The sequence below is a fragment of the Toxotes jaculatrix genome, chromosome 8, assembly GCF_017976425.1.
Source record: "Toxotes jaculatrix isolate fToxJac2 chromosome 8, fToxJac2.pri, whole genome shotgun sequence".
Taxonomy (NCBI): Eukaryota; Metazoa; Chordata; class Actinopteri; family Toxotidae; genus Toxotes; species Toxotes jaculatrix.
In genome coordinates this window covers 13,915,000-13,942,061 of record NC_054401.1, presented here as the reverse complement: position 1 = coordinate 13,942,061, position 27,062 = coordinate 13,915,000, and the positions used below count along the sequence as shown (strand labels likewise).

General features: G+C 39.8%; 4 protein-coding genes across 8 annotated transcripts in view; 3 read left to right on the top strand and 1 right to left on the bottom strand.

The window, feature by feature from the left end:
* Positions 1-3,922, bottom strand: part of fhod3b (formin homology 2 domain containing 3b) — an 83,284-nt gene extending 79,362 nt beyond the window's left edge. For all 4 annotated transcript variants that reach the window (XM_041044074.1, XM_041044075.1, XM_041044076.1 and 1 more), the window contains exon 1: positions 3,416-3,922. In XM_041044074.1, coding sequence (XP_040900008.1) covers positions 3,416-3,580 — 165 coding nt within the window. In that variant the 5' untranslated portion in view covers positions 3,581-3,922. The remainder of the gene's footprint in view (positions 1-3,415) is intronic.
* A 1,138-nt stretch (positions 3,923-5,060) lies between these two features.
* On the top strand, positions 5,061-9,093 carry slc6a19b (solute carrier family 6 member 19b). Its single transcript, XM_041043890.1, has 12 exons — positions 5,061-5,259; positions 6,057-6,197; positions 6,271-6,408; positions 6,538-6,719; positions 6,806-6,916; positions 7,204-7,316; positions 7,413-7,541; positions 7,663-7,819; positions 7,954-8,158; positions 8,238-8,397; positions 8,600-8,762; positions 8,890-9,093. Exons 1-12 carry the CDS (start codon positions 5,061-5,063, stop codon positions 9,091-9,093), a joined length of 1,902 nt encoding a protein of 633 aa, XP_040899824.1.
* A 1,382-nt stretch (positions 9,094-10,475) lies between these two features.
* On the top strand, positions 10,476-15,111 carry LOC121185624 (sodium-dependent neutral amino acid transporter B(0)AT3-like). The gene is made up of 12 exons (XM_041043889.1): positions 10,476-10,650; positions 11,649-11,789; positions 11,970-12,107; positions 12,214-12,395; positions 12,884-12,994; positions 13,091-13,203; positions 13,280-13,408; positions 13,681-13,837; positions 13,954-14,158; positions 14,397-14,556; positions 14,643-14,805; positions 14,917-15,111. Exons 1-12 carry the CDS (start codon positions 10,476-10,478, stop codon positions 15,109-15,111), a joined length of 1,869 nt encoding a protein of 622 aa, XP_040899823.1.
* A 1,824-nt stretch (positions 15,112-16,935) lies between these two features.
* On the top strand, positions 16,936-20,749 carry si:ch211-254p10.2 (solute carrier family 40 member 1). Of its 2 annotated transcripts, none has more exons than XM_041044875.1 (8): positions 16,936-17,038; positions 17,133-17,200; positions 17,360-17,519; positions 17,814-17,929; positions 18,140-18,266; positions 18,458-18,712; positions 19,442-20,116; positions 20,490-20,749. In XM_041044875.1, exons 1-8 carry the CDS (start codon positions 16,936-16,938, stop codon positions 20,747-20,749), a joined length of 1,764 nt encoding a protein of 587 aa, XP_040900809.1. The 2 variants fall into 2 exon arrangements, with proteins under 2 accessions (XP_040900809.1, XP_040900808.1); XM_041044874.1 differs by having other exon boundaries at positions 19,436-20,116.
* The last annotated feature ends 6,313 nt before the right edge of the window (positions 20,750-27,062 follow it).

Here is a 27,062-nt window from a genome sequence, read left to right as displayed (position 1 = left end):
CTTCAACCACCATACTGTGGTCCACTGACCAGGGAGGCAGTTAAGGCAGAAAGGACTAAAAATAAACACCATGCAATTTCCAATTTAAAACTGCTATCTCACTCCAAAATGTCTTTGTCTTCCACAAGGGAAAGACATCTGGAATGAGATAGCACATACTGTGTGCAACTTGCACATTTGAAACTCATAATAACCTATGAGTAACAACAAAATCTTCTTGTGCAAATGTTAACCGTGTATTAACCAACTGTTCACAGTCTTGCTGCGAACTGCACTGGACTCTAAATCAAACAAGAGGAATTACAGTAAACCACATTAAAGGATCAAAGTTTGTTTGACAAAGGTGAGGATGGTATTTGTGGTGTTTCTCTGAAGGCAAGTGATTTAAAATACATTAAAACACTCTTGATGACTGAAAGAGAAACCGCAACAGTAATCCTAAATTCCTGTCAAACATGCAGAGGATGGGTCTGTCCACGGATGGTGCATTCTTCTGAAAGGAGCCCTCTGCTGAGACAACCCTCTAAAAACGCAGAGACCGGCAAAACCTCGACTCTGCATAACAATGTGTAAAAGAATTCAAAGGAGTTCTGACAGGCATGAAGGAGAAACCTGTATTTTACAGCATTTAACATAACTTCTCATTTTGGGACTCTGTAATTTCTTGAGAAAAAATGCAGGAAAACAACTGGCCCAAAAATTGAAATTGGTAAAGTGAGAGTCCATTCTCCAAGGCCTAGCCACATTTTCCCTCCCTTGAATTCTGCTTTGCAAACTGATGCAAGGCCTCAAGGCCACCGAGACACAAACTACCAAGCACTGGCAGACAGGAAAGCATATGCAGGACTACTGATCCATTGATCTGTGCTGACAAAACCTGTAGATTTGGAATAACTCCAACAGATTTTGAACAGCATGCACATTCTGTCATCTGAAAAGGACGATGACAAGGACATGACAGAATCAAATGGCTGAGTCAGGTAGTGCCTGGCTAGTTGTCCTTTCCATATACAGTAGCATCACAAATGCTTGTTTAAAGACGAAATGCTACTGCTGTATTGTACTGGCTGAATATCATGTCTTTATCAATAAGTGTTTGAATTACTACGCAAGCTTTCAGAATACTCAACAGCAGTACTGCAATAACACTACACATTACATAATGCATTAAGATACATGGTGGCACAACAAAAAGGCCTGCCCTGACAAAGCTGTTGTTGCTACACAACAAACATTTATAGTGTGACTCTTTGTTGTTATCAAATTTAAACCCACCATAATGGGCTTTGATGCTTAAAACACAAACAGCTTCTCCTAATTGATGCTTGACTGGGTACAGCAGCACAGCCAAGGTGCCATCCCATGTATAACCCAATCAAACACACACACGTACAGTGTAAACAACAACCACACACATACAGATCTTCCCTCTTGAGACTGCAGACTGAAACTGACAGGAACAGCCCTGAGACAGCATATGCTAGCTGTTTTGACTCCCTCGGCACCATGTGTTAGCAGCGTGCTATTTATACCAGCTTGACCTGCACCATAGAGACAGAGCTCAAAGACAACAGGTTTGTTGTCAAAGGTCTTTGCAGGGTAACACTGAAGTCACTTCTTAAAACTTTTCTGAGGGTGTGAATCAGACTTGTTGCTTCAATGTGGTGACGCAGCCTTGTCATCCACCTGATTGTTATTTTTCATGAAAAGCTCGAGGGTTGCTCCCTCAAGTTATTGCTAACCACTAAAAGCTCATGCGACCAAATCTCACTAACCAGGCCCTGCAGAGCCTACCACTGGTACTCCCTCTCTGTCTAGTTTGCGGTCCAGCTGGCCTACTGCTAAACTGAGACCAGTCGACTGTGCAAAGTACATCAGCTCTTTGTTTGTGTTTTTAATTCTGCCCGCTTCCCTCTCCTCTCTCCAACAGTGGAAAGCGTTCCCATCCCATCCTGCTGGTCAGGCTGAGTGGGCTACAGAATGAGAGCCAGGCTTGTGGTGATCCACAGCATCCTGAGGCGTCCATGACTTATCTTACCAGCTCTACTCAAACAAGATGGAGCACCACTGATCTGACAGAATGAAGAAAGACCCAAATTAACTTTCTATTTACCCGACTTCCTGACCAGACTAAGATGAATGCTCAATAAAAGACTCAACCTCAGATGCTATGGCCCCTTTGATTTGTTTAAATTTAAAGGACAGTAGATGAGGTCTTCCGGAAATGTGTTTGGTTGCACATGGTCTAATCAGGCATCTCTCAAGATCTAGCCTTGAGAGGCCTCCAAAAGTAAAAATAGATTAGAAAATTGGCTTTACGTTTACATTATTTGTCACTGGCTTTCTTAGAGGAAACTTAAACAGAACAATTACACCATACCAAAGAGGAACATTCAGTTATTTTCATCAGCTTAAAAACGGCTGAGCAGTTGTGGATCTTGATCGGGCCAACTTCTGCAACCAAAACAATGCGTACTGTTTCACTTTCTCTAAGTTAGGAATAAATAAAAACTGACCAAACACAACAGTGGAGAGGTAAAGCAAAATGGAGTTCTGCAGTTGACCAAGGAAATAATTGATGAAAAAGATGACAAAATACAATTATGGAAAAAAGTGTGATATGATAGTTTGGATACACATGGATTCAGAAGTTGTGTTGGGATCAGATGGTTTCTAATTCAAATTCCCAGATCTAGGACAATGTAGGTCAGGAATTACCCTCTTCCACCCCTCAACAACTGACAACTGGACTTCAAGCCTGCCCATTCATGACACCACTAATTCAGCCCCTTCACAGTTTAGACCAGCAGAATCAAACTGAAAGTTGAGGGGAGGTTACATTTTTGAGTGAAATCAAACCATCATTAATATATTCAGTGTACGGCCATCACATTTTCTGTTCCTTTATTTGTTTGTTTGTTTGTTTTCTCTTACACATAATAACTGGCACCAAACTTTTCCACATTTAGAAAGGTCTAGAAAAGTCTAGATAATGAAGAGTAAGAAAAGCCGGTTAAACTGAAAGGGGATTAGTGTTGTGGTTGAGGTAAACATTAACAGATGCCTCCCCCTCCTCAGCCAAATATTAGGTGTCTACTCCACTCCAATATCACCTAAACCCACTAAATACTCTATAATACTCAACACTGTCACATTATTGGCCTGTCAATCTAGCACGGTGCATGCAGAATGTTGTTTAGTGCATGTTGATCCTGCATCAGCATCCCATATCAGCAAACTGCTTCAAGTCACTGACTCAATCGATGGTCCATTAAGTTTGTTTGGTAGTAACCACATCAACGTGTTCAGGCTAATTATTAGTTTAGTAATTTTGTAGGTGTTAACTTTTCACCAGGCTCACTGAAAGACACGTGAACAAAAACAAAACCAAGAGACTGAAAAGTAGACAGCATACCTTCTGTGGGGCTTTCAGCAGCCTGTGGACTCCAGCAATCTGATTTATCAGAGGAATATCTTCCCTGAAAGTGTACAGAGGTGGTCTGGTGGGCTCGGGGAAATTGGTGCTGTTAAATGGATCAGTATCATCTAAGAACTGCACCCTGCAAATAAACGTAGCCATGATGTATCCATGCAAGGCGATTTTAGATGATCAAAATAGTGGATGCGACACCACAGCCTGTGACAGCACGTCCCCCCCCGCCCCCCTGCCCCGGCCAGCGAACCACCGGCAGGTCTTCTGCAGTAGCAAAATCCTGCACCCTGTGTTATCCTTGGACCTTCTCCATTCGCTTCACGCAGCGCAGAGGACTCAGAGGACAGTGCGCACAACAGTCCAAAAGTAAAGATCCAGGATGCGTCCTTGAGAGATACGGTTAGTCAGAGCGCTGTGGAGATGAGCGGGGCGGCAGTATCCAAGGGCATTGCGGGCGGTTGAGGTGCTGAGGCAGACTGCGGACGGTGACTGCTTCACTTGGCGCCTGGTCTGTGAGAGCGATGGGAAGCGGCTCCCTCCTCCAGCACAAACTCTGCCAGGAGGGACACAGCAGCCAGACCTCAGCCGGCCGACGCAGCTCGTATTACAGGCGCAATGGCGGCCTCAAGTGGCGAAAGAGAAAAGTGCAGAAACCGCACTGAGGTTGAGAGCGTCTCAACTATTCAACGAGTTTTAAACCCTGTTAAACACACTTCAGACAGATACGGTACAAAGTGGACGGACGAATAACGCCAGAGCAAATATATAGCTGAAAACCAGATGACAGACAGATAGAACATTTAAGAGCACCCCATTTAGCATTTAAGAAGTACAAGACCATAAATGGCTTATAACACACTGTAACACACCATGTGTATTGTGTGTTTTGTGTGTGTGTGTGTGCGCGCCATTTATGGTCTTGTACTTCTTAAATGCTAAATGGGGTGCTCTTGAAAGGTGGGTGAATGAATGAATGAATAAATAAATAAATAAATACATTTTTTTTGGTCAAACTACTGTTTTCAAGGTCAAGAGTGAACCTTGAACATGTCTTCATTACATTTTGTAACAGTTTAAAACCTGTGGATGATTTATACATGTGAATAAACGCACAATAACTGTTTTATAAAACAGATGTGTTAATATCATAACAGCCATGTTACGATGAACTGTTTTCAATCTTTCAAAATTACTCAAAAGAAATCAGTTAGATCATTAAATTTGGACAAATAAAGCCAAACTATTTGCATGGTTAGACTAGGAAAGTATTGAGGTTTGATAACCAGCCACTGTAAGTGAGAACAGGCTTTTGCCATTTGGAAGAACCAACTATTTCAGGTGTTACTATACAATTAATCCTATTAAAAAATGTAATTTTTTTCCAGTAAATCTCACAACAACAGTGACCTCTGGGGTGATCAGATAAGACACTAGTCAACTGTCATGTGTGTTCTTGCTCCGCTCAGGCTTCAAAGGCTGCACACCTCCTGCTAACGCTCTCTGACACCACAACCTAGTCAATCTATTACAGAAGCCCAGTACATCCCACAGTGTGAGCTACAATTTACATTCCAGCACTGTACAGTGCACTATTGTATCACTATAATACCGCAGTGTTTGACAGATCATGAAGCTACAACTCCCCAATCCAGGCTTGGAGGACAGGATATTGTCCCATCAGCAGCTGGACAAGCTGGAGGAGGAAGAGGCTGGAGACAGACCAAAATGGGACAACAAGGCCCAGTACATGCTGACCTGTGTGGGGTTTTGTGTGGGACTCGGAAATGTCTGGCGCTTCCCGTATCTATGTCAGAGTCACGGAGGAGGCAAGTGATGTTTTCATGGTTCACTGCACTTATTCCATATTTGACTATTTTCACTAAAACTGCTTAAGCAGAAGAGTAACAATTCATACCTCATTACGTCCAAGCCAGACCTACTAGAAGACTATAGGAGCATTAAGTACACACACCCCAGTATGTGTCTGCCTGCCAATGCTACTGGGGTTACATTTTGGCTTGCTTGTTTTGAAAACAATCAAATCAAATCAAACAATTGTTTTATATTTTATGTTTGAAAACTAGCCTTAATTTGTCCCACGAGGATGAGATATGTATAATACAGGACACTGGACATGTTAAGCAGTTCTTTACCACTAGCACAGTGACTACAGTATATCCTTGTAAAATCTGTTAAAACGTAGATAATAGGAGCAGTTAAAATCACATTCAGCAGCATAGGGTCAAAAATATGCCTCGTGCCTAATCTGCTTAGATAAGAAATTTTACACCCTCTGACTGTCAGGAAATCCTTGTAAAACGCTGCAAAACCTTGAATGGACTATATATTGCATTATAAATTCAACAGCATCCACTGTCTGACTTTACCTCTGCATGTGCTCACGTGCATCCTGAATGATTAACGTCAAGGTGCTAGAATTTATTTGTATTTTCTGCTGAATATGAAGTTCTTTGTCTTGCGTTCAAAAAGAAAATTGTACTTGGCTCTTGCATTTTTTTTTTCTTGATTTCAAAACAGTTTAGGATGTATTCAAAGACATAGAAAACAGATATTTATTCTCACAAGGACACCCGTAACAATTGCTTTTTTTTTCCCCCTCCAGGTGCATTTATGATACCATTTCTGATACTTCTGGTTCTTGAGGGTATCCCACTTCTGCATCTTGAGTTTGCCATTGGTCAGCGTTTAAGAAGAGGAAGCTTGGGAGTGTGGGCTACAATTCATCCTTACTTGACTGGCATTGGTAAGCATGCATGATTGCTATGACTAGTGGAAAGGTGCCTTAAAAGAAAACCTTTAAAAACATTTGTTTGCAGGTATTGCATCCATGTGTGTATCTCTGACAATCAGTCTCTACTACAATACCATCATTGCCTGGATCCTGTGGTACTTCTTCAACTCATTTCAAGAGCCGCTGCCTTGGAGCCAGTGTCCCATGAATGCCAATTTAACAGGTAGTGCTACAGCTAGTACTGTGCTCCTGTAGAAATAAAACTGATGTTAGAAAGTCTTGATTTTAACGTTGATTTTTTTGGTTTAACCCTTAATTTTTAGTGTTACACTCTGTTGTTAAATTCTGTCAGGGTTTATCTCAGAGTGTGAAAGGAGTTCCCCCGTGGATTATTTCTGGTACAGGGAGACCCTGAACACAACTCAAGCGATTGAAGAGGACGGTGGGCTGCAGTGGTGGATACTGTTATGTCATGTTTGCGCGTGGTCTGTGCTCTATATCTGCATCATTCGTGGGATTGAGACAACTGGGAAGGTACAGTGCATTGCTTCATCAAGTATATTAGAGAAGATGTTTAATTCAGCTAAACAGTAATTACGTAAATATCTTATTTTCCCCAGGCTGTGTATGTGACTTCAACCCTTCCCTATGTGGTGCTGACAGTATTTCTGATCAGAGGGCTGACCCTGAAAGGCTCTCTGAATGGAGTAAAGTTTCTCTTCACGCCAGATGTAAGTCGCATTTTTTAAATCATCTTCGCTATCACACGGATCTTCCTGCGGATAACAAATCAGAATGCACTCAATACCCATTTATTCAACTATGTTGTAAGGCTGTTTGGCAATTATGAGTATAACATTTTATGCAGGTACATTTTTTAGCCAAGATGAATTGCTTTTAATGTGTTTTGTTATTTAGCAACCACATTGGTATCTGTTTTATCTGAATATACAATAACACTTATACCTCATGAGAGGTGATATATAACTCTATAACTCTAACACTCTAATTCTTCCAGTTAACAGAGCTGGCAAAGCCATCAACATGGCTCGACGCGGGTGCTCAGGTTTTCTATTCCTTCTCTTTGGCTTTTGGTGGTCTCATTTCCTTCTCGAGCTACAACTCAGTGCAGTAAGTTTGTCATCTTATTTAAGCCTGCATCGTTTAAAGTTACAAATATATGCACTGTACTGTAAATACAAATTGTGTTTTTTTTTTCCCCTTTAGTAACAACTGTGAGCAGGATGCAGTGACCATCTCAATCATCAATGGCATCACCTCCATCTATGCTGCAACTGTCATTTATACCATTATTGGCTTCAGAGCAACAGAGAGATTTGAAAACTGTCTTTCTGGGTATGTTGTGTCTCTTTTTTTTTGCTTAGTTATACACATTATAAGCTAGTATGCAATATTTTTCCTCTTCAACAGATCACACTGTGAAAACCTTTTAAACCTAATGAATTTTGGCTTTCAGAAACATCATAGCATTGCTAAATGTGTTCGATCTTGCTGAGGGCAACATCACTGACAGTAACTACGATCAGGTCGTTCAACGTCTTAATGAAACGCACCCTGAGGTTATTCAAGAGCTGGATCTGAAAACCTGCAACTTGAATACTTTCCTCAGTGAGGTAAGATTTAAGCAAGTCTGAATAAGATTGTTTATGCACCAAGACAGCAGCTTCAATTTTAGTGGAAAATGAACATTATTTTCAAATGATGCCTACAATACTTTGCTATAACACTGTGCTGTGTTTGGGCCTAGGGAGTTGAAGGAACTGGTTTAGCCTTCATTGTGTTCACCGAGGCTATCACCAAGATGCCCATTTCACCGGTGTGGGCCGTCCTGTTCTTCATAATGCTCTTCTGTCTCGGCCTGTCTTCTATGTTTGGTAACATCGAGGGAGTTCTAGTGCCACTGCAAGATCTCCACGTTTTCCCTAAGACATGGCCAAAAGAGGCTGTCACTGGTAAGTCCACATCCTGTCCTCTCATTTTCAATCAACAAGGATTTCTAGTATATTTCCTCAATTCTTTGCTCTCCTTCAGGTGTAACTTGCATGCTGTGCTGTCTGGTGGGTCTGATATTTCTCCAAGGCTCAGGAAACTATTGGCTTTCACTCTTTGACACCTATGGAGGATCCATCCCTCTGCTAGTTGTTGCTTTCTGTGAAATGGTCTCAGTGGTATACATATATGGGATAGACAGGTAATATTAAAAATACAGACATGGTTTTGTAAAGTCTGTTTATATCTTCTGAAATCATGTCATGTATTGCTCCTCTATTCTTAGTATTGTTTTTTTTAATGCTCTGTGGACATTGAAATGCATGAAAAAACCAATAAAATAAAGATTGTGGCCTATAAATGCCATTTTTGTTAATGCAGTATGTGTGTCTCTGTCCTCCTAGGTTCAATGATGATATAAAGTTCATGACTGGACACAAACCTAACTTCTTCTGGCAGGCATCATGGAGAGTCATCAGCCCGCTCATCATGCTTTTCATCTTGGTCTTTTACTTCATCACTAAAGTTTCTGAAAAGCTCCTGTACAAAGCCTGGGATCCCGAATCAGTAAATATGAATTTACTTTAAGACAATATCCCTAGAATTATGGATATTGATAATTTGAAACATTCAAATTACACTGTCATGTACCATTAAAATCGCAAAATATAGCATTGTTTCTCTGTCTTTGCAGGAGAAATTTCCTACATTGGAGGAGAAGCCATATCCAGTCTGGATCTATGTGATCATCTTTATGCTGGCAGGAATACCCAGTATTGCCATACCTTTCATTGCTGTCTGGAAATGTATAAAAACAAAGATGAATGAAAAGCCACATTCCTACAATATCTCTGACCACATTCCAATGAACAAGGAATCCAAAAAATCCTCAGCCTAATGTTATTTGGTAAAATTCAAATGTCTGATATCATAGTTTTAATTCCCCGATGTGAAAGTAGTGGGCACAGCTATCTTTGAACAGAACTCCCTGTTCTTTCGACCATCTGTGACAGCATGCAAAGCTCTCATTTCTTAGCAGTGAATTAGATGACATATGAAAAGCTGTAAAATTCAAAAGACAGAGTCATATCACATTTCCTCTTTGCTTTAAGGCCGGTCTGTTTCCTGTTGGCTTTCTGCAAGATCACCTCTCATAAAAAGAGCTTGCCGTACCTAGAGGAATGCTCTAGCACAGCTAAAAACATAACAACGCTACAATGGAATGGAGAAAACACCTCTCTGGCAATCTCAATAAGATTATCTTTATTTTCATAAAGAGATTATTTATAAGGGCGATCTTAATGGGTGGCTTTATGCTGTACAGTCCATGTGTAGCTTGGGCCCAGTAACTGGGTGAGACTTTGCTGTTAATATTTCTAAACTAGTTTGTATTTTGTGTCTACTTACTGCAAAGGAAATGATAAAAGGCAAATGTAGTGAACATAAGGTCTTAGTATGAGTCCATAGTCCATTTCTATACCAGAGTCCTGTCATAGGTTCATCCTTCACTGGGGTTAAGAAGGTTTTGACAGCTACAGTCTGTCATGTGATCAAACAATTAGAATATGAGACTGGGAGGAAGTTCTGCCCCAGTGGGAATCTTTCTTAGACAATGTAATGCAGGTATACCTTTCTGTCAAACTGTCGAGTCACTGTTGTGCCATGATGAGGGTGTGGAGTGTTTCAGGAGTTAATTAAATATTGATTAAATCCGATGCATGTTGTTATGTTTAATCCCATTGTTTCTGCATTAACTTCTAATTTGTGAAGCGAATTGCACTGTGTGTCCTTTATGGGTCTGCTCTATGTTCTCTGATTATCAGTGAGGAATAATAGATGTGACTGATGAACATGCTACAAAAGTTAATGCAACATAATGTTTTTAACTGCAGTGAGATGTCTGGCTATTCTTGTTGACTGAACTGAGACTGTGAGAAAATATCTAATGTAAATGGTGTCATGTAACAAATTAAAAAGGCATGTGTACTACCACAGTTTTACTCCCTGGGTTCCTTATTTAGGCTGCTTTGTATTACAATCAACTGCCTCTGTTATCAGCATCATATCATGCCGCTTTACACAAAGGCTTTTTATTAAACAAACAGGCCACAATGTTCCCACAGCTTCAAGAGCCAACAAGAAATATAAGACTGATAAAGTAAGCGTCACCCCCTTGTCTCCTGATACAAACGGGTAACAAGTCAGCAGGTTGTCTTTTGTCCAAGCAGAGGGAAAAGTCAGACAGAAAAGAGTTGTGTGTGCCTCATAAACTGTACCAAAATGATAAAGGACGACCAAGTGATGGACAGAGAAGATGAAAGTGTTGAGCAGGAAGAGATGACTGAAAGGCCAAAATGGGACAATAAAGTTCAATATTTATTAACCTGCATAGGTTTTGCTGTGGGACTCGGTAATGTGTGGAGATTTCCATATCTCTGTCAAATCTATGGAGGAGGTAAGAGCATTTCATTTTCAATGTGCTCTGTAATGAAAAAAAAAGCACTGTTGAACAGTCTGGCAAAAATCTAACTGTCCACAGGTTGTCTCTACAAAATGGGAAACTGTGCAAAAGATGCTCTTAAATGCTGTTATTTAAAAACTTTATCTTTTTCTGTCATTTTATTCCCTTAAGTTATGAAAATACCCCAAAAAGTATTTTTGTGAATACAGTATATATATATATATATATATATATATATATATATATATATATATATACAGCTACATTTACACACACACACAGATGCCAGTTCTACTGCAATGTGACACAATAACACAATAACTGAACCTCGTTTTTCCATTCACAGTTTTCTCTTTAGCCTTTATTAAACCATCGTTGTCTTACTCTATAAATTGCAGTGGGTGGCATGACTGAGTAATGGTTGCAGATAAGACATCCTGATTTTCATGCTGTAATTATCTTATTTTTCTTGTACAGAATGGATGTTTCTGACTGAAAATACAAAACTGGCAAATCAAATTTAAACATTACATCCACATATATCTTTTTATTTTATATGACCACTGACATGACATGAATCAGTAAATCTACTTCTTTGCTTTTCTTTCACATATAAATATGACTTACATGTTTATTTTTCCAGTGAAGGAAAATATACAAACATTTCTGGGCAGAGGGAACAATATGTAACTTGGATCTCACCAGTGATTTACAGAAAGATCAGTGATTATGTGGCTGTAGCACATGCTTGTTTAAAAAAAAAAGGGGGGGGCAAAATATTATCACCACTCCATACATCTATTAAGATCTATTGCTTGTTATAAGTGAGTGATAAAGCTCTGACTGTTGATAATAAAACGCACAGTAATCGGAAACTGAGTGACCTTAAAGGCAATGGCACCTTTTTTTGTTTCGTTAAGGTTAAGTTAACTGCTTATTGAAAAAGTGATGTTAATTTTTTTTTATTTTTAACTCATTTTCTTTGTTTCAAGGGGCGTTTCTGATTCCTTATGTCATTGCCTTGGTGTTTGAGGGACTTCCTCTGTTGCACATGGAGCTGGCCATCGGACAACGTCTCCGCATGGGAAGTGTTGGAGTGTGGAACTCAATCTCCCCATATCTGGGAGGCTTAGGTGAGACGGTTTGGTATCAATTAACTTTTTTTTGTTAACCTTTTTACAAATCATGCAGAAAATCAAGATGCCAAAATGGTGGAAATGAAGTCATTTAAAATTCTATGACTGCCTTAAGATCACTGCCATTTCTGCTGTACGTTATTTTTTTTATTGGATAAAATCTACGTGCATACACAGGTGTGGCTTCCTTACTAGTATCCTTCCTAGTTGGTCTGTTCTACAACATGATCTTGGCCTGGATCCTCTGGTACTTCTTCCACTCCTTTCAAAGTCCACTTCCCTGGAGGGACTGCCCATTAAACATTAATCACACTGGTAATTTTCCCATCATAATAATATGTATGCCAATAATAACCAAAGTAAAAAGACAGAAAGTCCAATTAATAAATCATGACATACTAATAGAATCTCTTTGATACAGGCTATGTAACTGAATGTGAAAAGAGCTCAGCAGTGAACTATTTTTGGTATCGTGAAACACTGAACATAACACCAGACATCCAGACCAGTGGGTCCTTACAGTGGTGGCTCGTGCTGTGTCTGGCATCTGCTTGGTGCCTCGTGTACATCTGCTTCATACGCGGAATTGAGACTATTGGAAAGGTAACTGTTCTATTTAGTGTAATGCTACAAATTATTGTTACTGCTACATCTATATGTTTCATCTTCCTTTCCCAGACACCAGTAATTATTTAATGGCAAATTGTTGGTATCATTAGAGTAACACTGTCTTTTCTCACACTGATTGACATGAGCTAAAAGACATATGAATATTAAATAGGTCCTAATTTTGGAGGACTCCTCCAATAATACTGCTCATCATGTTTAATAACCGTAGGAGAGGTTATATTAAAGGTAATGAGGGCAAGGCATTGTAGAGAGTGGGTCATTCACTTTCTCCACCTTTATCACCTACACAAGTGACAACTACTCAAAACTGTTTAGAGCTTCTCAAACTAGCCTGCCCATTGGTGAGGAACCAGCTGGTGCTTTGCAAGTGAGAATTCATACAAAGGGTTTCTAATATCTGCACGTGAAATAAAAGTTTATGAAGTGGATATTAAATGTTAATGTCTAAACTTTTTCAACAGGCTATTTATATCACAGCCACTTTTCCATATCTTGTTCTGACCATCTTCTTGGTCAGAGCCTTGACTCTGTCTGGGGCAAGTGATGGCTTAATTTATCTCTTCACTCCAAATGTAAGTTTGTTGTTAGCTTCTTCCTGAAATCATTTCACGACAAGACTCAATGAGTAAAATCTGAACTCTAACTAAAAATTGATGTGTTCATCACAGTGGGAAACCCTCAAGAATCCTAAGGTCTGGTTGGATGCTGCTACTCAGATTTTTTTCTCTTTGTCTTTGGCCTTCGGGGGACTTATTGCTTTTTCTAGTTATAATCCTCAGAAGTAAGAAAATTTTCATGCACAGTATTATGTCCAAAAAAAAACAAAAAACAAAAACTGAGATGGTCTGTCTTTGCAGGAATAATTGCGAGAGAGATGCCCTAATTGTTGGATGTGTGAACAGTTTGACGTCGATATTTGCGTCAATTCCTATTTTTGCCATTCTTGGATTTAAAGCAAACGAAAACTATAATACCTGCCGAAACTGGTATGTACCACTGAGGTAATTATGGTGTGCCATAGTCTAGCTCCATAATTGTACAGTATTATTATTAAATGTGCAACTGATGATTATTTCATTAGGTGATGTCAGACACCAAAGCAATGTGACTGTTGTGACTATAAAAATATACCCCACACTACAATACCAGTCAAAATTTTAAAATCACTTTATAATATGACAAAGTCAAAATGATTATTATCATATGTTATGTTTTTTAATAGTATTAACAAATTGATTTGATGTCTTGTTGATTTTAGGAACATATTAACACTGACAAATACATTTAACATTGGGGATGAAAACATAACTCTTGAAAACTATGATGACTGGTTAAACTATCTGAATACAACCGATCCCTCAGAGGTTGAAAGCCTCAGCCTCAAAACCTGCAATCTACAGACTTTCCTAGACCAGGTATTGTACTTCTATTACTATACAGTTTTGACTTTTTTAACTCTTTTTTTTAACTGTTTTGTAAACAAAGGTTTGTGAGGTTGTATTAGAGACTACGTATCGTATCCTACCTGTAGAGCGCCTCCGGAACTGGACTTGCCTTCATTGTGTTCACTGAAGCGGTGATAAAAATGCCAGGCTCTCAGGTGTGGGCCGTGCTGTTCTTTGTGATGCTCTTCAGCCTGGGCCTGTCCTCCATGTTTGGGAATCTAGAGGGGGTCCTTACTCCTCTGCTGGACCTGCACATGGTTCCATCCTGGATTCCAAAGGAGATTTTCACAGGTAAACTGGAAGATCTAATAACTTCATTTGGCATTTGAAATCATTGCATTTGGGGCACTGACAACACTAGTTTGTATCGTGCTATTGACATTACAGTGATTAGGACACACTTAGATGTGTGGAAAAATGTTTGATTAGAAACAGTTTACATCTGCTTTTATAATGGAAGATTGTGTGAAAGTTTTCATATTAGTGCCTTCAGAATATTGTTTCTTATATGTTCCTTTTTTGCTCATAGGGTTAATATGTCTCACCTCCTTTGCTGTGGCTCTCATCTTTACTTTGGGATCGGGAAACTACTGGCTAGAGATTTTCAACAGCTACGTGGGATCCATGCCTCTGCTCATCATAGCATTCTTTGAGATCATCGCTGTGGTATACGTCTATGGAATAAATAGGTGATATTGTAATTCATGTCATGATTATACTTACAATATTACAACATAGTTGAAAGATCTGACAGGGTGTTTCTATGCATCCACAGGTTTAATGAGGACATTGAATGGATGACAGGCCGGAGGCCAAACATCTACTGGCAGGCTACCTGGCGCTTCATCAGCCCTTTCATGCTACTGGTGGTTTTTGTTGCATATGTTGTGATTGAGGCTGAGAAACGACCGACATATAATGCCTGGAATCCAGACTCTGTAAGGCAGATTTTTCACCTGTACAACATCACTGTGTGGAATCTGTTAAATCTGACACAAAGTGAAACAAAAGAAACAAAACTCTGACATTGCACTCCATTACCCCCACAGGTGAACTTCCCCCTTGCTGAGGTTCTGCACTATCCTGAATGGGTTTTTGCTATCTGTGTGCTCTTATCCGTCCTTCCTGTTATATCCATTCCTCTTGTGGCTCTCTACAGATTCATTGGTTTCCTGAAGAAGTACATCATGAACAGGCACAATCAAAACCCATATGCAAATGAATTCTGTAACGGAGAACTGTAAATGAAAATATTTTTGCTGTTCTATCAGATTGGTAGTAAGGAACACCAGCAGTACTTGTGAGATATTTTGTCATTTAATAAGTTCTTACTGTACATATTTATTAGGCTATTTTCATTTTTTTTCTATCTTCCTATAGTCTGGTATCGCAATCTTCTAATTTCATTACAGCTTAAAAAACATTATCATTATCACAGCGAACTGGCAGCAGCAGCAGTAATTGCAGTATATTTGTTAAATTAAAACACATTAATTTTGTCTTAATTTACGAACGTGTATTTATATTGGTGAAGGAAATGCAAACGCTGTCAGCCAGATTAAATTAATGCAGGACAATATCCCTGAGAAAAACATTAACTGATTACCAAGGGCTGGAACTGAGTATGAGATTTGTGCTAATATTTGATTAAAAGGAAGACAACAGTTAATTTCCTGTGTTGATGTTGTGAATGGAAACGAACAGAGAGAGATGGATAACTTTTCTGAATGGTTCACGATAAGCATATTATTACTTTTTGAAAAAAAATATCACACTGACTTTCAGCACCAATGTGTACAAGCGATGCCGCATGAGCTGATGATTGTATCAACGTTGTGTTTGTATGTTTAAGTAAATACATCATTGTCTTGATTAATTAATAGTAGGCATCATCTTGTTAGTCACATTCCCAACTGCCAAGGGAACAGCTTTTGTTTTGTGATATAACATCACCATCTGCTTTCTACCCTCTCTTACCTTCAAGTGTGAAGAGTGATGTAGTGTTGCATGATGTGTCCTTTATGTAACTTTTTTGCATGTCAACAGTGCATGTGGGTGTATGGGAGTAGTAGGACTGTGCTTGTGTGTGTGTGAGGGTGCATGCATGTACTCAGTGGGCATGCGCATGTGTGTATTTTGAGTCATAGGAGTTACACAGTTGTCCTTTTTGTGGAATGGGTGGACAGTGATATTGTCCCCCCCGGTGTCACGTGCTTTGGAATATGCTGGCTGCCTTTGTTGTCCCTCTGCCTGTTCTGCTTTTCTGGCACTTTCATACAATGGTGCACTTAAACACTGTGATGTTATTAAGCCTTTCAAACTACTACAGCTTGAATTCCAGCTCTCAGGAAAGACTAGCATCCCAATGTAGGATACATGGCACAAGATACATCACCAAGGAATAACGAGAAGGATCGAGTGTAACATCTGAACAAAGGTGACGACTGACCCCGCATTGACTTATGAGCGCTTTAATTATTGTCGGTTTTAGACTGCATTTATAGAGCTACGCAAGGTGTCACACAAACACTGCTTACAGTGTTGTCATGTCTACATACTTGACAAAATCTTCTTGTTGATATGCTTTTTCTGTTTTATTTTTTTTCTGCTTCACAATCTGACTTACATGCCTCGTATATTTGAAACAAAAATCTGATGGGACTGATAAAATGAGATGTGGCGTACTTACATTACGGTGTTGCAATCCCGCTGAGGTTGTTAAAGCCATGGTGTTCCAACATTTGTTGCATTAAGTTGCTGGCTAAGAAAAATAAACTGCGCATTTAATTAGATACTACAGTACTGTTATATGTTGATTTGTTTATTGGTGTTATTCTAGAATTGGTCCCTAGGATGTTATTAAGTAAATAACTGGTGATCGTGTAAGCGGTCTAAACACTGTTGTAGTCAAAGTAACCTTAGCAGAACAACCTAAACTAAAGTGTCTTTCAAAATGTCTAAGTGAGAGAGTGCTGTGACCTACATTATTGTAACACTGTACTATCAACAACAGAACAAGCGTGCGACAAGACCAACAGTTTTTGGGACCTACGATCCTACTCTAAGAGATGTCCCAGCGAGCAGATGCCTCCCAGTGTGGTGGGGTTGTGGTCGAGTTTGAGTCTGACGACATCAGGGATGCGAGAGCTAAAAAAGCTAGGAGTATACCAGGTGAACTCGACTTTAAACCCAACTAGAATTTGTGTGATGTGTTTGCAGCAAACATAATGTGTGCTTATTCGATTTTCATGCATTTCCTCGTAAGGTTCAGCTCTTATCTACCTCAAGGGTCCCAAGTTTCTCATCTATGTCAGTGGAGCATTGTCAATGTGGGTAAGAATCATTTCCTGAAGAAACAGATTCCTGGAGCAATAGATAAGACATCGAAACTTAAATAACTGCAAGGTAGTTTACTTACTGTAAACTGTGTGACAACATACTAGACGGCCTCTTTCAGAGCAACACATAATGATGACCTTTTATGTTGAACAGGGTGACCGCATGTGGCACTTTGCTATCTCTGTGTTCCTGATTGAGCTGTACGGCCGTAATCTGCTGTTGACTGCTGTGTTTGGATTGGTAGTGGCTGGGTCAGTGCTCCTGCTTGGGGCTTTGATTGGCGACTGGGTTGATCGCAATCCCAGGAATAAAGGTATGCACAACAATTTCACACACATTTCAACATTTTAGCATATCAGTAATGATATAGATCAGTGGGTTTCAATCTTGGGCGCAGGGGTTTGCTGGTTTCCTATCCAACCAGGTGGTAAACTGATGTCTCAAGGTCTAAATCAGTCCCTGATTTGATAGCTATACTCTACACCGACAGAACTCAGGGCACATCCACTGACTCATATCTGTCAGGGCTAGAAGAAATTTTTTATAGACTACATTGTCGTTCTGAGAGTCTAAAATTGTTTTTTTTTTTTTTTGTCCCCAATTTTAGTTGCACATGCGTCTCTTTTCATTCAGAACATCTCAGTGACAATATGTAGCATTGTGCTCATGTTGGTCTTCTCATATAAGCAAAGGATTGAACAGATCTGGGATGGCTGGCTTACTGTGAGTAGACACTGCTCATGTGACTAATAGTTACATTTAACAAGTTGATACCTTATTGATCTGCAAACAGGATACACAGTATGATCGTTACACAGAGGAGTTATTGCTGCTGTTGTTCCCTCTGTCCTGTGTCCCTGTTGTCTCTGCTTCTGAGCTTATGGCTACTCTGTGCTGTCATAGTAACATGTTGCATCGCAAAACTTACACAAGGTGGTTTGTTATACGGTGGTGATCGTCCTGGCAGATGTGGCAAACCTCGCAAGCACAGCGCTGACCATTGCCATTCAGAGGGACTGGATTGTGGTTATCACAGGCTACAACCGAGGCCACCTAGCTGGTGAGGGGATTTGCTCTCTGCTTACGTGCATGTTGGTTTGTGTTCCATGTTTTTCATGGGTTTGCAATGTCTGGTTATACCTGATAAACACCTGAATTACAGAAAATATCAGGTACTGGTCCGCTTCTGCCCTTGCTGAAACTCCTCTAGTGCAAGCTCATTAACCACTGTGTCTCTGATCCTAACAAAAGGAATGAATGCAACCATGAGACGGATAGATCAGGTGACTAACATCCTGGCCCCACTAGCAGTGGGACAGGTCATGACTCTGGCCTCCAATGTCGTTGGCTGTGGCTTCATCCTGGGCTGGAACCTTGTGTCTCTCATTGTGGAGTTCTTCTTCTTGTCACGAGTGTACCGCATCGTCCCTGCTCTTTCAGTCAAACCGCCAGTGGTGGAGGTGGATCAGGTGTATCTGCAGAGGATGGAAAGGAGAGGGTCTCAAGGTATGGACCAATACTTTTTATATTTCCTTTAATGCTAAAGCTTAAAGGGAGGCAGCATCACAGAGTCCTTCACATGCTAAACGACCTCATCAATATACAAAATAAAAATGGGCATTGGGCTTAAACTCTGCTCACAATGCCTTCTTGTAGTTGGCAGAGCAGAGACGATCCATCAACTCAAATTTGAAAAACAAACAAAGGCAGGATTGAGAGGACAGAATTGGACAGGACTGATCATTAAAGGCGCTGTCTAATGAGATTTGTCTCAAAGAATTTTCATGTGGCTTCACTAAATATCAAGGCAATTCTTTGAAATGGCATCACAAAAATTATGTATATTTGAGACATCTTATAATACAGTTCTCTAGTCCTTTGTCTTTGCTGAATTACAAAATGTCGTAATTAGCCTGGAACTATCGAGTACAATTGGCTTAATGAGTGCTGTCATTTCTTTAGTTCTCTACACTCACATTAAATAGACTCAAGTCTTTATTGAATAAAAATGATGACGCTCCAAAGCTTCATTATTTGACACAATCCTCAGTTTGTGTACAGCACCCAACTGCCACCTTCCACATTAGTGTGAATGGTCTGTATTTGAAAGATGATGTGGAATGTAATGTGACATGAAGTTGGGCAGAAAAGCTGCAGAACACTAACAGAGGCTTGTGCATTTAAAACTGCTGCACAGAAGTGATGGATGAAATTTCTCTCTCTCATCAGGTGAAGGTAATGTTGCACAACCTCAACCTCTGACAGAAGGCAACTGCAACACAAGCCTGCACCTAAAAGAAATCACAGACCTGCCCCTGTGTTTCCGGAGGTTTCGCTGGTTGGTGAGCACCTGTAAGGACGGTTGGAGGGCCTACTATCGCCAGCCTGTTTTCCTGGCAGGAATGGGTCTGGCTTTCCTCTACACCACAGTACTGGGCTTTGACTGCATCACCACTGGCTATGCCTATACTCAGGGTATAAGCGGCTCTCTCCTTAGTTTACTGATGGGTGTGTCGGCTATCACAGGCCTGATGGGCACCGTGATGTTCACCAGACTCAGGAAGACCTATGGCCTGGTTAACACAGGCATCATCTCAAGCTGCCTCCACCTGGGCTGCTTGCTGCTTTGTGTGTGCTCCGTGTTTGCCCCCGGCAGCCCTATGGATCTTAGCTTGCTGATGCCCTACATTACCTCCAACTCATCTTCTGAGCTTGGAGGGATGGCTAGCCAAAGGCAAAAACACACTTATCCTCTGAGGGGAGGCAGCAATCAGCCACTGCTTCCCGACCGCTCCTCCATTCACTGGACCAACAACACTGTGCTCTTTGACAACGTGCCGTCTGGCACAGCGCCAGAATCCTACATCTCCATTATCCTGCTGTTCTTGGGTGTCATCACAGCACGCATCGGTGAGTAGACAGACATCTAAAGCTGACCGGATTCAACTGCCACCAAAACTTTCCACCAGAGAGCGCTACAGTACTTTTAAAATAAATTTTAACCTAATATATTGATAGTCAACAACACACTTACAATATCGTATATGGTATGCAGCACAGTAACTGGGTGATTAGGATGCCTCACAGTTAGAGCATTTAATACCCTTTATACTTTAGGAATCCTTGGAAAAATATCAATGTCAGTATGACAGAAATTGTCAGGCTCTAGTTGACTGTTCCCACCAATTAAATTTTTGTGTGAATATCTGAATAAACATCCAGCTATTAAGGCTAATTTAATGGCCAGGTCAATGTTTAAATCCCCGTAACATCTGTGTTTTAGGTCTCTGGTCCTTCGACCTGACAGTGACCCAGCTCCTGCAGGAGAACATCTGCGAGTCAGAGAGGGGTGTGGTAAACGGGGTGCAGAGCTCTATGAATTACCTGATGGATCTGCTTCACTTCATCATGGTCATCTCAGCTCCACAGCCACAGCACTTTGGCATCCTAGTTATCATTTCTGTATTATTCATCACCACTGGGCACACTATGTACTTCCTGTACGCACACAAAGCCAAGAGAAAACACCGCCTCGACACATAAGGAGCAGACGTGGCCCGCATATCCAGGCATGAGATGCTTACCAGCACACCACTCTGCACCTGTGAAATGAATGTCTCCCTCCTGTTCCTCCAGCAATCTTATTGCAACACTCCACTCCTGACGTAGCCATTCATTTCAGCACGAACACAGCAAGTGCCTGTCCCACCTCGGTTGCTTTCTTCCTGCAGGGCCATGTGCCGCAGCAGCAAACAAGAACTCAGGTGAAGTAGAGTGGGAGACACGTTCTCGCTTCGTGTGCATACGTTGAGGTGGCTACAATAAATGCAGCAATGGTACCTCCAGGGGAAATGTCCTAATCTAATGTACAACAGGACACAAAGGTAATGGCTAAGGCACCAGCACATGCCTTTGCAAACCCTGTAGGATTACTGCAAGACTTTCATCAAACAAGCCTGTTAACTTACATAGCTTTTTGGATGGGAGGGTGGATGGATGGAGAGATTTTTCTAACCTTCACTCAGTTAAGAACTGGTGTTGTGAGGAAAACCTAGCAGTGATACATGAAAATACCAATAAGACGAGACAGTACTTTGACAAGTGGCATCGATGTTACTGATCCGTCCACTTGGAAATATTCCAGGATGTCCAAAAAGGAACATAAAGGGAACTTGATGTGAGACTGTTAAAAAAAAAAAGCACAGAAAGGCAGCCCCCTTTTAATGGACAGCAGTGAAAGGAGAAAGCATTTCCTTACCCTGGTTTGTTTCTCTGTGGATGAATCAAGCAAACATTTGCCTTTCTTGTATGCATGTAAACCTGGCTTATGGACATCAACAACAGAAATAAGATCACATCACAGTATGTACTTTAGTCAAACTATTTTATTCTAATTGCTTGTGTATTTAGATAAATGAAAATAGTTTCCAAACTTTCTTTCCTTCCCATATAAAGAGTGATATTAATAGTTTTATAGAAATCCAAGAGGAAAGCAATCTTCATTTTGTGACATGTTTGAAATCAGTGAAGCTATGTGTTGATAACAAATGTAGATCACTGCTATTGGCAGTACTGTATTACACTTTGCTTCATTCTTTTGTAGTTCAGATGAACTAAACTTTACCTTACCTCAACTAAGAACAAGTACACTGTTGGGAATATGACTTGGGAATTACTCTCAGCTACTGTATGTTTTCATATCTCCTTAATGTACAGTGGAAATAACATCAAAGTTTAACTTTTTGTCATACAACATAAAACACATCTCAATATATTTGTATAATTTTCCTGTAAAATTTCTGTATTTTATATTGTCCTTAGTTTTCAGAATGACTATAAATGATAATAAAGACGACTGAAGAGGATGTGGCCTCAAGCCAGAACCAGACCAGAACAATCAAAAAATAAATATTTGTAACGCAAAATAAGGTGCTACACATGCCAGACGGCCTTCTATCAGGTCATCTAACTACACTGCAAAAACTTCATTGTTGACACTGCAGCTGCATTTGGCCCTGTTCATTCACAGACGGACACACAGCCTGAAATAAAGTCACCAGTTCAACCTTCACAAGTTAATGTTACTCTACTGGAATCATTCCAATAAAAAAAAAAAAAAAAGACAGCCACATGGTTGAACACTGTCTGTCCCGTGTAGACTCTAGATAGCTAAACATGTAAGGAATCCATGCATGTAATTCCAAAGGTTTATTTGAGATTTTGCTGACAACTTCCTAGGTGGCTTTTACAATCTGAGTTACAGAACCACAGGTGGAGTAAAACCATTATCAGTCAGAATCAAGCTGTAGCCTTCATGGTTGTTGGCAGAAATACATGTAGTGTAGAGGGGAATCTGCAAGAAGAGAACAACTGCAAGGATGTAAACATGTCATACCCAGGGAAGATACAGTGGCCATATGCAAATGCAATGGCTTTCTGTGGCCAGTAGAGGTCAATGTCACATTAAATGGCCCTCACTACGCCAGTGTAGGAAAGCTCTAGGCCTTGGTGCACCATTACCACACACAGTATCTTAATCCAAAGATTTTCTAGAAATGACCTGCACCATCCAAAATCAATTATCATACTTCTGACAATCATCCAGAGGAGAACAAATGAGGATAAGTGAGGGTGGACAGAACAATGGAGTAACACAGGAGCTGTGTTACATATCAACCATCTAAAGTTACAAGAGGAAAATCATTTTGAAGAATTGAAGCACAGGGAAATCGAGTCTGCAGTCCAGATATGCTCATCTGCAATGTGTCAGTGTGCAATGTCACCATGGTGTAAACTCACTTTAGCCGTCTTTTCAACATACTTGTGCACTGGTAAAAATTAACACAGCAAACAAGTATGTACAGAAAATCGAGAAATAACAGGTATCTACAAGTCTCAGCAGCTCTGTACATCTGATTTTTTTAGTTATTGGAAGCTTCTCCTATTTTTCTATACTATTTCCACTTCATGATGTTGATGATAATGACCGCCAGCTCCTGCCATTTTTATAAATCAATAACTTGTTACACTAAATTAAGCTTGTAATACTTCCATCACAGTCAGTGGCAGTATGCAGTTCTCTTGGCAATGCACAGAAGCCATGAGTAGGCTGGTAAAGGCAATTGGCCAGGAAGAGCTGTTGTTGTAATCAGAGTGGGAAGCATTATTTACTGGAAGCAGTACAAATCACAGCGGACCTGATAAATATTGAGCTTGAAAATGAATTACTACAGGTCAATCAGTCATATTTGCCCTGAGCTTCACTGCAGGGATCTAGGTTTTGTTTAGTGCAGCCAATAAGAACCCCACTGAGCTGAAAAGAAATAAAAAGCACGCTGAATGTCGCATTAACGTCTGCTAACATCCTTTGCTGCCTTTTTAGGAATAATGAAGGTCCCAGAAACGATTCTAACCAAAGAAGCCAAAGTGGAAATCAACAAAATTCAGCTGGATAAAGTGTACATGCTTTGCTGACAAAGGAACAAATAATTCTAGATGATCCAAGGAGCCATTCATATTGTCTCTGTTGTCATAATCTGTTGATCCAAAAATACATCAGAAAGTAAAGCCGCCTTAATATAGCCTAAAGCAATTAAATGAATTTTGTTTTGGAGCAATCCTCTTGAGTTGAGAGTGAGAATGTGTGCTGAGTGACACTAAATTCACAGACAAGGTAAACACAGGTGACTAGCCAAGTTTAGTGGTGAAGAGGCAAAGCATTTTACACTCTGCACATTGACACAAAAATCCTTCACAAAAAGTCTTCTCCAAATCTTAATCATTAAGTTACTTAAATAGCTACTCAAGAGTAAAATTACCAACAAATTGCCAAATCTGCTGTGACCGAGCCCTAGTTTGTGACTTCTATGCATTATTATTATTAGTGGCATTTTCAAAGTAAAATCCACCTCCCTGACAAGACGATGGGGCTTCCACTCTTTGAATATTAGTACAACCATGGAGGAAACCCCAGAAGCAACAGAAAAACAGGGAAAAAGTTATCTCTTTTCCTCTCTGTGTTGCATGTTTTCACCCGAGTTTTTAGCACCGTGGTTAGCTAACAGGACCCTAGCTAAACATTAGCTGAACGCTAGCCACACAACTACACCGGAGACACAGAGCTAAGTATTTTCTGAAGAGCCAAACCGATACACGCCAAAAACAATCTGGGTGACAACACTTACCAACTGATTCATTCACGGGCACATTTTCAGGTTCCTTAAATGCGCATGTATCTCCGTGAGAAAAATAATCCAGGGGTGATTATTATTAACGCCTTTTAAATTGACGGTAGCCGGAGGTGACATATGACCTTTGGCCTGAACTGCCAAACCAGGTCACAGGTGTTTTACGGAAGTGATAAACGTATCGATACGTCACCAGTTTATAATTAGGTTGTTATCTATGTTGTTTTGTCCATTATTAGCGCTTCCCTATTATTTAGTTATTTTTCATTTGTTCATTTGTATTTCTTGAATGAGCAATGGGGTTAACAAAATATCACCTATAAGTATAACACGGTATAATTCAACACGACCAAAATTCAAGAACTGCTGCCTCCAAAAGGCCATAAAATAAAATAATATCGGCAACGAGTCAATTAATTGATTAGTCGATTGACAGAAATTAAGCAGAAGCTACTTTGATTTTAATTATTTCAGTAATTTTTCAAGCTAAAATGTGTCAGACATTCTGTTTCCAGCTTTTGAGATGCTTTATTTCTTTTATTTTACTTCTCTCTTTATGGATAAATAGAGAGAGAGAGAGAGGGCGCATACACACAAATGAGCATTTCAAGTGTGTGTGTAAACATTTTGACACATTGTCAGAAAAATAGACACTGTGCTGTTACACAGAGGTGTAGAAGGCAGTAGGGTGTTGCTGTAGTCCTATAATGGCCCTTTGAAGTTACACATTCACTCCATATTTTCCACCACACAGTCTCAACAAATTAGCTTCCATGTCTGACATAACACTATCAATACCTTACTGTATTTCTTGCAAAATAAAGTAACGTATTAATTCAGGAAACACAGATTACTTTCATCATTCCTACACTATGTGGTAATGTCATTGTTTCTGTTGGTCAGCGTCGTTTTTAATTTTGTGTGAGATTTTGCAGCTGTTGAATTTCTGTACTATTATCTTGGAAGGGGACCATGTAACAAACTCAATAGAGTTTCATCATTTTTTTAGTCTTTTACATCGCTGCAGGCCTAGAGTACCAACGCACCTCCCATGGTTGTCATGGTAGTCCCTGGTTAAAGATAGTATTAGTATTATACAGTATTACAGCAAGTGCGCTAACAAGTCTGACTCTAGGCATTCTCACTTTGAAATTAATTTACTTGAGAAACTGGGTCAGTGGTAGCACATTAAAGCACCATGTGTCCTCCTGGCTTTGTCTGGTTAAGGAACGCTTGCTAGGAAGGAGCAGGAAGGAAGACAAGGTTGTTTTTAGATATTCAGGGCCAATAATTTCCTTAGTTTCCTTCCCACAATGAAATGGTATAGAATAACATATTATCCGAAGACAGTAACATACAGCACACTAGTTGTGTGGTCAAAAGGATATGGTAAAACTAGTTTCTTTTCCCAATCAATAAAAGTCACTTTTGTGAAACCAATAATAATTATTTAAACCTCAGTTATAAGGAACAAGTTCCAACAAAGAATTGAGAGGTTCAATTTTTCAATTCAATTCTATTTATGTAGCGCTTTCCACAATCAAAATTGTCTCAAAGCGCTTGAAAAGGAAGGAGGTGAAATCATCTAACTGATGTTATGCAGTATTAGTCTGATAACCACCTTTAAATACATATATTGTACATATATGAGGGCAATGGGCATATTCCCAATTAGTTACTTCAAAAGAGCAGAAGAGCGTAGTGGAACGATGGAACTCATCTCACATGAAAGAGAAACAGCACCTAGAGATGGGGACCTTTTCTCATTCAGCAGTTTGCTGTATCAGCAGTTTGAAACAGCAGCACAATTGAATGGCTTTGCAAGGACCCAGTCAAGCATCACACTGCTGACAGAGGAGGAAAAAAGATATAACGATAATGGATAGAATGCTCATATGAAGAATTAATGTCCTCGCTTTACCTTCGTCAATACATGTGAGATCATGCTGGTCCCTCTGTAAATACCCTAGGCAACTGACAAGCTTCATATAATTAGGAAGTGTCTGACAACTCAGTGATCTCTAATAAAAACACTTTGTGCTCGTAGGCCAGCTTAGCAAAACATTGCGTTACAGCAATGCTAGTGCTCCACAGGGTGCTTTTAAAGCTTTTCTGCAGAAAAAAACAAGTACGATCATTTTCACTATTTATTATTCTATCAATTTAATTTACAGTTACTTAGGTTAATGCTGAAACAATAAGTGGATAAATCAATTATTTAAACTGACCAAAAAAGAATCATCAAGTATCCTAATAATTAATTAATCATAAGAGTTAATCATTCCACTGAAAGGAATTGCTTCCATTTATTTATTTATTTTACGCAGTATATAGGGTTGGAATTGTTGGTCTGGAAAAATAAGCAATTTGATCTCACTGACTTTGGTAAACTGTGATGGATGTTGTTAGACTTTTCTAGACCAAACGATTAATTAGTTGACTGAGAAATTCATTCAGTTCATTACAGATTAATCAGAAGATTAAGCCCTAAATCTACAAATCCTTTTATACCACTCTTGCATAGGTTGATGCCGTCAGCTTGATTGTTTTGTCTGACCAGCAGCCCCCAAATTCTGGAACCAGTAAATGTTCAGTAATTTTCCTTGATAAATAATTTACACTGTGAAGTGATTATCAAAATTGTTGTGGATTCCTTTCCTTTAAAGCCA